At 35.2% G+C, this 12,977-nt stretch overlaps 2 protein-coding genes across 2 annotated transcripts; one reads left to right on the forward strand and one right to left on the reverse strand.

Annotated features, from left to right (window-relative positions):
• Positions 1-1,468: 1,468 nt before the first annotated feature.
• LOTGIDRAFT_233404 (hypothetical protein) lies at positions 1,469-7,791 on the forward strand. Its single transcript, XM_009059440.1, has 8 exons — positions 1,469-1,561; positions 2,488-2,713; positions 3,027-3,109; positions 4,137-4,277; positions 4,535-5,000; positions 5,548-5,624; positions 6,586-6,708; positions 7,068-7,791. The coding sequence occupies exons 1-8, from the start codon at positions 1,493-1,495 to the stop codon at positions 7,335-7,337; spliced, it is 1,455 nt and encodes a 484-aa protein (XP_009057688.1). The 5' UTR covers positions 1,469-1,492; the 3' UTR covers positions 7,338-7,791.
• Positions 7,792-9,228: 1,437 nt separating this feature from the next.
• LOTGIDRAFT_122173 (hypothetical protein) lies at positions 9,229-11,058 on the reverse strand (the record flags this gene model as incomplete). The annotated part of the gene is made up of 4 exons (XM_009059441.1): positions 9,229-9,456; positions 9,936-10,025; positions 10,347-10,508; positions 10,849-11,058. Coding segments are annotated over 4 exons (690 nt in total), but the record flags the coding sequence as incomplete, so codon positions are not given.
• Positions 11,059-12,977: the final 1,919 nt, after the last annotated feature.

A 12,977-nucleotide genomic window follows, 5' to 3' on the forward strand; every position in this document is an offset into this window, starting at 1 on the left:
CTGATTATATTAGCTAAAAAAATTCCTGTTTCTGAAACTAAGGTATGATTGGTTAAATGGATAGTGAAGGTGGTCGAATGGATAGTGAAGGTGCTCCTTTAACAAAGATCTAATAAATTGTTATGGTCTGACTACACAAATGAAATGCCATCACATATCAACTTATAAGGTATTCCAAAACTCGTTTATTTTTTCTAACATGCCACCTTCTGTCAGAGGTGCGGGCCTTGACGCTTGGTAGGAGAGTACAGTAATTAATAATTAATGTTGAGCTGTTGATATTGCTGTGTTTGCCAGTTATGTCTGAAATGTCCTATGATGTGTGTTTTGAGTCATAGGGTCCGGTATCAGATGAAGCTGAAACATTATTACATATCGGTGTGATTTTTTAACCAACAGTATGATAATGATACCGGTCTCTGTGTTTTGAGTGTTCTGTTTACTTTTATACATAGGCCTACATGGTAAATTGTGATTCAGAATGAAAATTTCCAACAAATAACAATTCAGGCATTTGTCCCCAACTCCCTTGCCCCTCCCCCTTCTTTCCATTATCAGTTTCCAAAATGATGACAAAGATTTTGTCAAGTATCAACCTTGTTATTCTTTTAGTTTTCCATTTCCGACCAGATTTTGGCTTCCCAGCTGGAATGTTTTTCAAAATTTTTGAAACTTCTTCATTACGTTTTGCGATTTTCTCCTCCATAATAAAAATTTTGGGAGAAAAACTCAAAAAAACAACTTATTTCTTCTGATTGTAAAATTTGTCAACAAACAAAAACACGTGCACTTAGTAGTCGGGATTAACCAAAAAGAAAATGACTGTGATACTTAAGCCGTCTTAAAAATCAAGTCTACTTTACATTATGGATAGCTATCATCACCAATATTTTGTTCATTTAAAGGAACGATCAAACTACCCAAATTTTTTTGTTTCTTGCAGCTGAAAAAACTGTGTGTGATTTAAAGATATTCATTATCATATGCGCTGGAGTTTTACTTCTAACTTTTCCACATTGTGGGGTAATGGAGAACGACAGTGCCATGCAGTGTACAATGGATAAAAATTTGCCAGAATATAAGCAGCAGTTTCTTTGGCTTTAAATTGTAAATTATAAGATTTGAACGACATCTCAAAGTTGTATTTCTGGTATCTGGTATTTTAAAAAATGTCAAAAAATCAACACCAAAATGTTTTATTCGTGGTAATCCAATATGACAATAAGGTTTTTATCAAGAAAAATCAGCAATCAACATTGTATTAATTAGCTAGTATTTAATGAGATTATCTCTAATTACTTGCTAATGACAACAATCAATGCCAAATATAAAGAGTGTCGCCTGATTGAGTTTTGTTCTGAATACAGTTTCTTGTGCTTTGTTAACTAATCAATATTGGAGGCTAACGTTTTCCATAAAGTAACGCGTCATTTCATCCGGGTACTTAACATTCCTTCTTGGTCGCCATATTTGTTCAGAGTCGTTCAGGAGAATGGATCTTCTGGCTGGTTATACCGACGAAAACTCGAAACAATCGCCAAGTTTGAACCAAAATTATCAGGTAACTATATGCTTTGAGAATTTTTCTGATTTTGAATGAACAAATTTGGGAGTAAGTGTAAAATTGCGCTTCTAATTGCGTCTCAAAATATGGATTTTTTTTATTATGAAAAAAGGGGGAGGGTGTCAACGATGGATGGACCTATTGTCTGATGTAAATCGTTATGGGGAAATCATTCATAAAGGTAGAAACTTGCGCCTGCCAATATTTAAGGTTTGTGAATGGCTTAGTCATAAATCTAGTGCAGCAAAAACCTTGACCCTTGGCTTTTTATATTATCTGACTTCCTGACCAAACTGTGCCTTCAATCAACTGCCTCTGCTGCTTTTCAAATAGGCCTAATATTGCAGTTGATTCAGGCATGTCAGAGATGGTAGGTATATTTATAGGCCTATTGACGACAGAAAAGACTTCTTTGTATTAAAAAATAAGTTTTTCTTTCCTGGTTCCATTTTCAAATTGTACTGCATTGCATTGATCCAATGTCTACAAACCCTAAAATAAGTTTCTAAAAATTGTGCTGGGTTTCAAACACTAGATAATTTGTTTTTTTAATTTAAATTTAACAAGAAGTCAAACATGACTTGATGTCAAGTGAAATCCAACATGGCGCCAATCGTTAAAAGAAAGATTGTACAAGGGTTGTGAGTATTCTTCAAATGGGTTGAAGTTTTAAGTTTTTTCTTACTAATTGTGTAAGTTTTACCACCTCTTAAGAGATATTAGATATACTGAAATAGTTTATACAGCCACCTAAAATTTATCTGACAAAATATAACTTTGGTGCATTGAGAGGAGGAATATGTCATAATAATGGCGACAGTTCTAAAAATTTAGTTCAAGAAAGAAAAATGCGAGATTGATTGAATGAAAACCATTTGTCCAGAACATTTTGCCAAGATTTCAATGTTTTTGCTATTTTTCAGTCTAGCTCTAGTAAAATGACGACAGAAAGAAGTCTAGAAGATGAGTGGGCCTCATTTGAAAAGTTAATTGACGGAGATGCTATATTAGAGAGTAAAGATGATGCTGTAGGAACGAGTGGTGAACAGAAAGTGAAACGAAAGTTTTCTGAAGGAGCCAGTGAGACGTATTCGTTTGAGGTTCAATCTGGTTCCAGTTCTGATGCGTCTTCCAAATCTTTTTCACCAGGTTAGTGGCTTATTTGATTCCTGTGTTAGCTCTGTTCTATTTTGTATTTTTTAGTGATTATCTGATTGAGTTCAATTCAATCCTGGCATGCTTTATTTAATTTTATATACATCAAAATAGTTTTCAAACCTAGTATGTGTATTTGGAACACTTGCGTTATTGTTCCATTTGCAACATAATATACAGATGGCTTTTGCATTAATGACTTTGCAGTTTTTTGGGAATTAATTTCGCTAGAACTTTGTTCCCTTATTTCAAGGACCACTGAATGTTAAATGTTATGTTAAATTTGAAACTTTGCTTTCCTTTTCAGAGATCATATTGCACACTGAAGTTGAAACCATTTCCAAAGAGAAAGAGAGTGAACAAGCACCAGCAGCTTTCCGTCCTAAAAAGGTAATGATAAATGAATGGTAGTATATTTGCTGGGTTTTGTCAGATGGTTGATTATATTTTGTACTATAAACTGGTATATATTCGTCTGATGTTCAAGTCTTATATCATACCGAATGGGAATAGTCCTCTACTGTATTGGCTTAGCTATGAATTGAATTGACTATTCACTCTAAATACCAATATAGTTATCTAAATCAGTCAAAAGGTTATGGGTAATATATGCCCACATCAGACAAAACATGAACAGAGGGTAAAAGACTTATCAAAAAAAAGTTAAGCATAGGCGTAGGGTTGATATCTCCACCCAAACATTGTTGTACATACTGACCTGCTTACTTGCATATCGTTAGGTATCCTGCAATTTGAAAGCCGTTCTGTTCCACCAATTCCATAACGTTGACAACACGATCATGTTGTCAATTGTAAGTCCGTTAAAGGGAGGTAAGTTGCATCGAGGTTTGTCATGAATATTTAATCAGTTTTGTTCTGTTATTGTGATATTATAATGTATGGGTTATATTTGTGATATCAGATACTCTGGCCCACATTTCTCGAAAAATCTTGAGATTATCTGAGTGAATACTTAGTCTATTGATAAATTTTGTCAAGATTTGAGAAATGGGTGTCTGGGACATTATTCTTGAAAGCTTAACTTAGATGAATTTAGTCATCTGATTTGTCAATCACTAAAATTGATTTTAAATTTAGTTTTTTTAACCAATCAGATTACTTTATCTCTTATTCAGGATTTTCTGCTTGCTATGTTTTCTAGAATAAGGTCCCATTATTATAATTACATAATTGTGTTCAGTTTGTAAGGGTTTGATTATAGTCCAATTTTAAGAAGCTTACAGAACTTAATTGACATATTTCACCTGCTCAGTAACAGGATCAAATCATGGGCCTTTGTCAGAAAATCTCTGGACTCATTATAAAATCCCCATCGCACACCTGTCACGATTTCAAGATTTGTTAGCCTCAAATATTTACTAATCTTTTCTTTTCTAATTTATAGCACTATTTTCAGGATAGTGGCAAGGGAAGTTCCACCTCAAGATCAAGGTCAAGATCAGTATCACCAAGACGACACAGAAAATCCAAAGATAAGCGAAGTCGTTCAAGATCTAAAGATAGAAGTCGAGATAAGAAGTCACACTCTAGAAAAGAGGTCAGTTAAATTTCATAATCAAAGTGGTATAAAGAAGAAAGTGACAGTAGAATAGATGAACTTAAAGATAACTATTTTTATTATGTTGATAGAGTTCAACTGTCACAGATATATAGCTGGTGTCGAAAGAATATATTAAAAGTTATTAAGTTGGCAATTTGTTTGGTAAAGTTATGCTTTTCTTTATTTATTCAAGAGTCATGACTTTGACAAAAACAAATTATGAGATAAGTTAACCGGATATTTTCTCCCCTCAGAAAAGAAGACATCGAAGCCCACATTCAAAACGAAGTAGAAGTCGATCACGAAAACGAAGTTCATCACGACACAGGAGTCGGTCACGTGATAGAAAACGAGGGTCTAAAGAACGAAGATCATCACGAGATAAACACAGACATCGTAGCAGAAGTCACGACAGATCTCATAAACGAAAACACAGAAGCAAAAGTCGTAGTCCACGACGACATAGAAGCAAAAGCCGGAGCCCCAGACGCCATCGCAGTAAAAGTCGTAGTCCACGAAGACGTCATAGACGCAGTCGTAGTCCCAGAAGACGAAGAAGTTATAGTCGTAGTAGAAGTCCCAGTCCTAGGTATAAGTCCGTCCCCATTAGTTCCTATCAGAAGAAGATTAGTGGTACCTTAGCAAAGAAACCAATGACATTTAGGGAGAAGATGAGACAGGATCTCATCAAAGCTGGCAAATTATTAGATGGTGTTGGAGGTAGGTCATTTTGAATTAATATCACTATTCCCATGGGCCGTTAAACAGAACTATGTCACTTTGTGGTAGTTTGTGGTAGACCTAATTCTGACCCATGTAAAATAAGGAGTGTTTATTTGTCCCAAGAGGCTGAAAGTTCGACAGGACCATGTCACTTTGGTGTATTGGACCTAATTCTGACCCATGTTGTGAGGAGTCTAATACCCCTTTTATACTAGGCCCCGATAAAGAGAGCCTGACCCGGATGGACTAGTAAAATTGAAATGGGCCGGGCACCGATCCGGACCTTTTCCCACCTCTTATTGCAGTGCCAGGCCCCTATTAAATTGGCTCGCTTTATTCCGTTTACTCTAGTAAAATTAAAGTGGGCCAGGCACCAATCATAGCCTGGCGCACTTAATCAGAGCCGAGTGTAAAAGGGGTATTAGGTTCATTCTGATAGACTGAATGTTAGACAGGACCTTGTCGCTTTGGTCTAAGATATATCACCGTAGCAAATGATCAAATAATATATAACTATACATAAAAAAATCTTGTTATTTTTCAGAAGTTGACCCTAATGGAGATTCACATGTAACACCTCAAATGGCTCTGTTACAAACCATGGCAGCTATGCAACAGAAGGTAAGAGATTTTCTTTTAAATTCTAATATTAAATCCGAATAAAATGGAGGAGGATTCTAAGATTAGTCTATATTGTTAGTTTCAGAATTAATGTTGATAGATTTGTGAACCTTTCAAGAGATGTTGTATTGGCCAACCTTAAACATAGATAATTAGCCATGTGGACACTCTAAAATATGCTACCTTAACAAACCCAGACCCTAAATGAGGATAATTATTCTTGTGGACACTCTAAAATAGACTACCTTAACAAACCCAGACCCTAAATGAGGATAATTATTCTTGTGGACCTACTAAAATATGCTGCCCTAACAAGCCCAGACCTTAAACATAGATAATTATTCTTGTGGACACTCTAAAATAGACTACCTTAACAAACCCAGACCCTAAATGAGGATAATTATTCTTGTGGACACTCTAAAATAGACTACCTTAACAAACCCAGACCCTAAATGAGGATAATTATTCTTGTGGACACTCTAAAATAGACTACCTTAACAAACCCAGACCCTAAATAAGGATAATCAGCCTTGTGGACACTCTTAAATATGCTACCTTAACAAACCCAGACCCTAAATGAGGATAATTAGTCTTGTGGACACTCTAAAATATGCTACCTTAACAAACCCAGACCTTAAATGAGGATAATTAGTCTAGTGGACACTCTAAAATATGCTACCTTAACAAGCCCAGACCTTAAACATAGATATTTAGTCTTGTGGACACTCTAAAATAGACTACCTTAACAAGCCCAGACCCTAAATAAGGATAATCAGCCTTGTGGACACTCTAAAATAGACTACCTTAACAAACCCAGACCCTAAATAAGGATAATTAGCCTTGTGGACAAGATTCTACATTGGCCAATGATACAAAGATATATCAGGAAATGCAGAAATAAAATTAAAACACAGTCCTGAAATTTTCAAATCTTTTAAGAATATTTTGTGTTATTTTTAAGGCACAAGAAATGACTGGTGTAGCAGTTCCCAAGTATTATAATCCAGCAGCTGTAAATCCATTAAAATATGCTGAACAGGTGCAGAAGAGGAAGTTACTCTGGTCTAAAAAGGAAAAGAAAGAGGTTAGTGTATAGATTTACTTACAGGAAATTAATCGTAACAGTCTTTCATCAGTTTCTCTTGGCTGTGATGAGGTCAATTAAGACATGAAAGTCTGCTCCCTTGCTTTATTAACAAATTGTTATCTAAAAACAGTTATGTTCTGTCTTCTCTTTAGTTTAATCTTGATACGACAATAAAAAAAAGAGAATAACTGAACAGTAGACAATAGCATATCTCTCTGAAATGTGTTGCTATCTGATCATAGGACAGGATTGCTGATTTCTACTAGACTCATTTCATAGCTAATCTGTTAAGACTTTAACTTGTTAGTTATAGACAGGAATGTGTTGTTAACTGTGTTGTTCCTTATATTTTTTAGGAGATACCAGATCAGTGGCAAGGAACAGCCTTCAAAGCTGATCAAGATGGTAAAATGGGGGCTAAATTCCGTAAACTGATGGGAATGGGTGAGGACGCTTCCATAGCAGATGAGGATTTGACCGAGGAACAGAGACTAAAACGTGAAGAGTTATTCGCCCGTTTAGATAAAGACTATGAATTCGCTAGAATGTCGACGCACACTCATCGTGGTGTAGGGCTGGGGTTCGCCTCACAGGGGATGTCCATGCCCCAGTTTCCCCAACCTTGACCTTCAAGATTATAGTGCTGTCACCTTGATTTATCTGTGATTTGGTTATGGAGTTGTCGTATGTCTCGTATGTGTGAGATTCAACAAGTTATAATCACAAAATGGTGCTGGATGGATCTGTCAGAGAAGAGCTTTCACCAACAGATTCTAGGTCGTTGAAACGGTTCAGATGTTTAGTGCTCAATCAAATCCTTGCTTAAAAGGTTGAAATGCTACTTCCAAAAGTTGTCAGTGGCATATATTCAATGCTGTTGATGGTGTTCTGTAACTAGAGCCACTAGATTCAACAGTTGAAACTTTGGAAAATATTCATACTGTATGTTTGAATAATTTGATTGACAATCCAAGAAGTTTGTCTCTAAATGTAAAGTTATTTCTTTGTATGTATGATTGTTGATGTATAAATATTGTGTATAGAAAATATTAATTATTGAATAAATCTTCAAAATTTGTAGTTTACCCTTTATTATTTCACTGGATATGGGCATAAACACAGGGCAGTTTTCTTGATGTCTTCACAATGTCAATCTATGATGAACTGTCTAATACCTTGAGTCTTGACTGCAATAGCCCCCTTTCTTGTATGCAGTGATCTGATTGGATTGTATACTTGCGATTTCAGCCAATCAGTCCTTGACAGAAAGTCTATAAACAATAAATCATGTATAATCTCTCTATAGAAGGCTTTGATTGGTTGAATTCTCCGACATGCAATCCAATATGCTGCATTCCATGAAATGTGGCTATTTTAGTCAAGGTATAAGACTAAGTTCGTGACATTTTCAAGATGATTTCTGGAGATCAGAAACTGAATTACCAAGATATTGATATTCAAGATTTATAAATAGAAAACAATTCTATACAAAATACACTCAGTTAAACTATCAATAATCAAACAACCATTCCTTACATAAACATTCAGAGGAGTAACTTGTCTTGGGTCATGCTGCTTTCTGAATCATAAAACACACATCTTTCTTATACAAAATTTATACAGCCTCTAAGTCTAACAAATCCACGTCTTCCTAAGCCCACATGATGCAGAAAAGAAGAACGGAAATGCTATAACAGCAGCTCTTTCAGAGGACAAAAGGCATAAAACCTTTTGATAAGCAGAAATGCCCTTGGCCATTGGTTTGGTCAAATTCAAAGAATATCAAAATCATTTTTAAGGGGACTTAGCATACAGCACTATGTCATCATCGTAAACAATAAAAAAAATAACCTTGCAATATATAAATCATTTTACATGTTGTAGTCATAACTAGAAATATATCAGAAGTATAGCATGTTCACAAATTAGTTATCACACAATCTTGTATATTATTTGGTTTTTGCACCATTTGCTTTGTTATTGACTATCTGTGAAATGTCTCCAATCTTGTGGACTGAACTTTTAACAAATTGTTCTGCCTCTAGCACTGATTTACATTATTAGTCACGCCTCTACTGCTGATTGACACCTCAACACAGGTTGTCATATTAATCTATCAGAGTGTTTAGCCTTTAACTCTGAACATCAAGTCCCGCCTCTGACACAGTTTGACAAGTCAACCTCTCTCCAATATTGTTCAGTTCTGACTCTAGCACTTAGTCTAGTCTAGCACAGACAAACAGTCCCACCTCTTGCACTGATTAATAAATTAGTCCCACCTCTTACACTGATTGATATACTTAGTCACACCTCTAACACTGATTGACAAATTACCCCCGCCTCTTGCACTCAATATATCTTAAAAAACGACCTATTAGAGCACATTTTTTTCTTTCACAAAGTAAAAACAGAGTATTTTTAGAGATATCCTTATCAATAAGCATAGTGTTAACTTCCACAGGAGCTAAATAATGGCATTTGTGGCACTCAACAAGGGGAATAAATTTTATCCACGAGTTAGGCATCGTTCAAATCTTCCTCGGTAACGCCCTGAACGGATAGTTCCAACAACACATTATCTAAATAGTTAGGATCGGGATATCCATGTCCAGAATTATTAGACCCGAACTCAGTTTTATGATGTATTTCGTTCCACGTGACTGTATTTTGATAACCTGATGTTGATGATGTTCCAATTGTAAACATGATACGTCTTTTCCACGCAACAATAAATAACTGTAATACCTGAAATAGAAAAAAACACTATATTAGGTCATAGGGATTGAAAGCTGGTACCTGGACTCTCCAAAGAAATGACTGTGGATGAGAATTTTTCTTGCCCATAGCACCTAATCCCCAAGACAATAATCCAACTAACTGCAGGGTTTTTCAATTCATGCATACAGTGAAAAGCGTTATGAGCTTACTTTGGGTTGAGTATTTTAGATGGATCAAAACCTGCAGCCCCGTAATCCCACAAAGATGAGACTCCTACTAGCTAAGCTAGTAAAGAAAAACAGCGTTCCAACCCAGTGTTAGAGGAAAGCATCATAAGTCATGGTCATTCTTAAGGCATCACGATTATTACCCTTTTCCAACTTATCATTATAAGCACTAGCAGAACAAACTTGAACTTTATTCAGGATATACATGTAGGACTTTAGGAATGGACAATTTTGTTTTTAAATTCATCAGTGATAAAACAATATTTTAGCTATACCCACCTTCCTACCCTTCTCATTATCAGGTAAATATCCAACACGAGGGAACCCGTATGTAGAATATCTTGAACCAGGTGATGGATGTTCTGGACCCTGAAAATTACAAACAAGGTAATATTAATAAAAAAGTCTCTATTATCACCTCAACTAGGAAGAAGAGAGATCTCGGATACAAATATGCTCAGATGCTCTATGCAACATGGACAATTGATAAACAACATAAATACCCACAGTACAAAGAACATATACAGTGATTATTGATGATTTATACAACTAACGTTTAATTGACCTGCTTTTATAACTTCTTGATATTTGATTATCAGAAAATATAAAAATCTTACTCTACCATTCTTATGAATGTTTCTATTCTATCATGGATTACTGCCCTTGCTGTAAACAAATAACAAGACTTACCTGAGTTCCCGATCTAATATTATATCGAACACAAATAGAGCCGCAATCACTGTGACCTGGTAATGATTCAGGTAGGGTCCAATACTCCATCTCACCCCCAGGGCACGTGCCCAATTTTAAACCATGGATTTTCTTACAGTTGGGACATTGTATACTACCATCCTATAAAGTTATTTTTGAAATATGTTTGAGAAAATACCATCTGATTCATTTAGTAGGGAAAGAGGCAAAATGGGATGAAAGGTAACAGTATTCCCTGCTCCTTGTTATGCTAATGATGACAAGCAAAGCCATGCAGTATGCTATGGAGAGGATTTTTGGCAGATGTCTTCTTTAATTCCAACTTTGGAGCAATCTGAACAGGGCTGTAGCAGATGGTGCCATTATTGTCCAATCCGAATAACTTTTCCATGTCAGCTCCTCCAAACCACGAAGCCATGCGTAATATTTTCCTATCTGTGTCTAATTTTTCATAAATAATATTTAAATACAGACCACGTACCTTTGGGCCACTGTTATACATGGCCATTAAACACTGACGATGAAACATGTGGTTACATAGCGACAAAGCTACCACCTCACCATCGCTATGGTTACTGTTACCATACCCTGATTCTGTGTTTAACTTTTCACAACAAATACAACAGTCTTCTATTTCAGCAGGATTTACAACGGGTTTCAAAAATTTATTTGGTAATTCTGATTTTGATTTCTCTGAAATTTTATAGTCAGATAAGTTATATTTCTAGCAGTTTTCATGGGTTAACAGATTTAAACACAGAGCCTGAATTAAACCTTGTTATAGAACAGCTAAGCTCCTCCCACTTGTTTATACCAGGAAAACATCAAAGGAAATTCTTTATATCATGTTATAAGTACTACTACATTTTTATGTATGTATAAGCGAATGTTAGTTGAGCAGTGAATGTTGTCACTAACAAATGGCTAATAACAAAAAGTTTCCAAAATAAACATATTTTTCGACTAAAATTTGTGAAATGTTTAAAAATCAACCACCTTCAAATAAAATTTGATTGTAAGATTTTTTGAGAAACAGGGCCTGGCCAAGGTATCAACAAGTTTGCAACCAAAATTTGATTCGATCACCTTACCTTTTGATTTTTTAAGTTTTGGAAGAACTATATGACCCTTGGAAGGGAAGGTGGAGGGTTTGGATGATGAGGATCCAGTCCAGCTATTAGCGGTAGGCTGGAGGGAGGGCGTGGGTCCTAGCGTCGGGGTGAAGGCACCAGGGACCAGGGGTGACGTCAACACGTTAGTTATATCTGAAAAATAAAGTGTATTCTATATAAATAGTGGACATCTCTTGTTTTGGATAAACAATCCCTCAGGTAGTTTTGGAAATGAGGGTTACCTTTCAAATACTGAATTTTAGGCAATGAGAAAAGTTACTGCGGGAGCTCACTGATACAAGCATTTGTAGAACATTAAAAAACCGTAAGTATATTATTGTATTATTTCATGTGTAAAATAGTGACTAAAAAGAGTTTAATCTGATAGGTCTTAGAGCCTTGACATCAAAAATTCTCCCAGGCAAATTCTCAGATAACTTTGGTTGATGCAGTGCAATCAATTTTGTCAAATTTGTAAATTGATCAGTCAAAATGTTTGATTACTTACTTGAAACAACGGGTGATATTTTACTTCCATGTCCTTTGACATTGTTCATCATGATATTATTAGACAAACTGTAAATATAAAACATGTATAATCATTAATATATATAGTTCCACATCATGGCACTGTATCCTGGAAGTCTTTGACACTGTTCATCACGTTATTGTTAGACAAACTGTAAATATAAAACATATAATCATTAATATATATAGTTCCACATCATGGCACTGTATCCTGGAAGTCTTTGACACTGTTCATCACGTTATTGTTAGACAAACTGTAAATATAAAACATTATAATCATTAATATATATAGTTCCACATCATGGCACTGTATCCTGGAAGTCTTTGACACTGTTCATCACGTTATTGTTAGACAAACTGTAAATATAAAACATTATAATCATTAACATATATAGTTCCACATCATGGCACTGTATCCTGGAAGTCTTTGACACTGTTCATCACGTTATTGTTAGACAAACTGTAAATATAAAACATAAACAATTGAGTATTGGAACTTTAACACAAGACTTCAAGACAAACTATAAAAAACAATCCACTACCAGAATAACCCAGTCAGGAGCTTGACACTTTGAGAAAAATATACAAGAGATAAGGCTTGTGCTACACCACCAAAAACTTCAGACCTGTTTGATGAACTGCCGAAATATTGGGTATTAATTTACACAATTTAGAAGTTATTCCTGGAATCCTACTTCACAAAATTCTGTCATGCAATAAATAACTTATGACTGTGAAAATTAAAAAAAAATTCTACTTCACAATAATAGAAGAAATATATACACTCATACTGCAAAAAATATCCTGAACTTTGTGTCACAAGCTACAAAACTTCCTACAATCTACAGAAAATATTCCTAAAACCTGTTGTCACCTGATGAATAACGTGTAACTACAAATTATAAATAAAATTCCTCTCCAAAATGATACAGAAAAAAATCAGGAACTATCATTGGCAATACAAAAGACA

This window comes from Lottia gigantea (assembly GCF_000327385.1).
Source record: "Lottia gigantea unplaced genomic scaffold LOTGIsca_39, whole genome shotgun sequence".
NCBI classification, from domain to species: domain Eukaryota; kingdom Metazoa; phylum Mollusca; class Gastropoda; family Lottiidae; genus Lottia; species Lottia gigantea.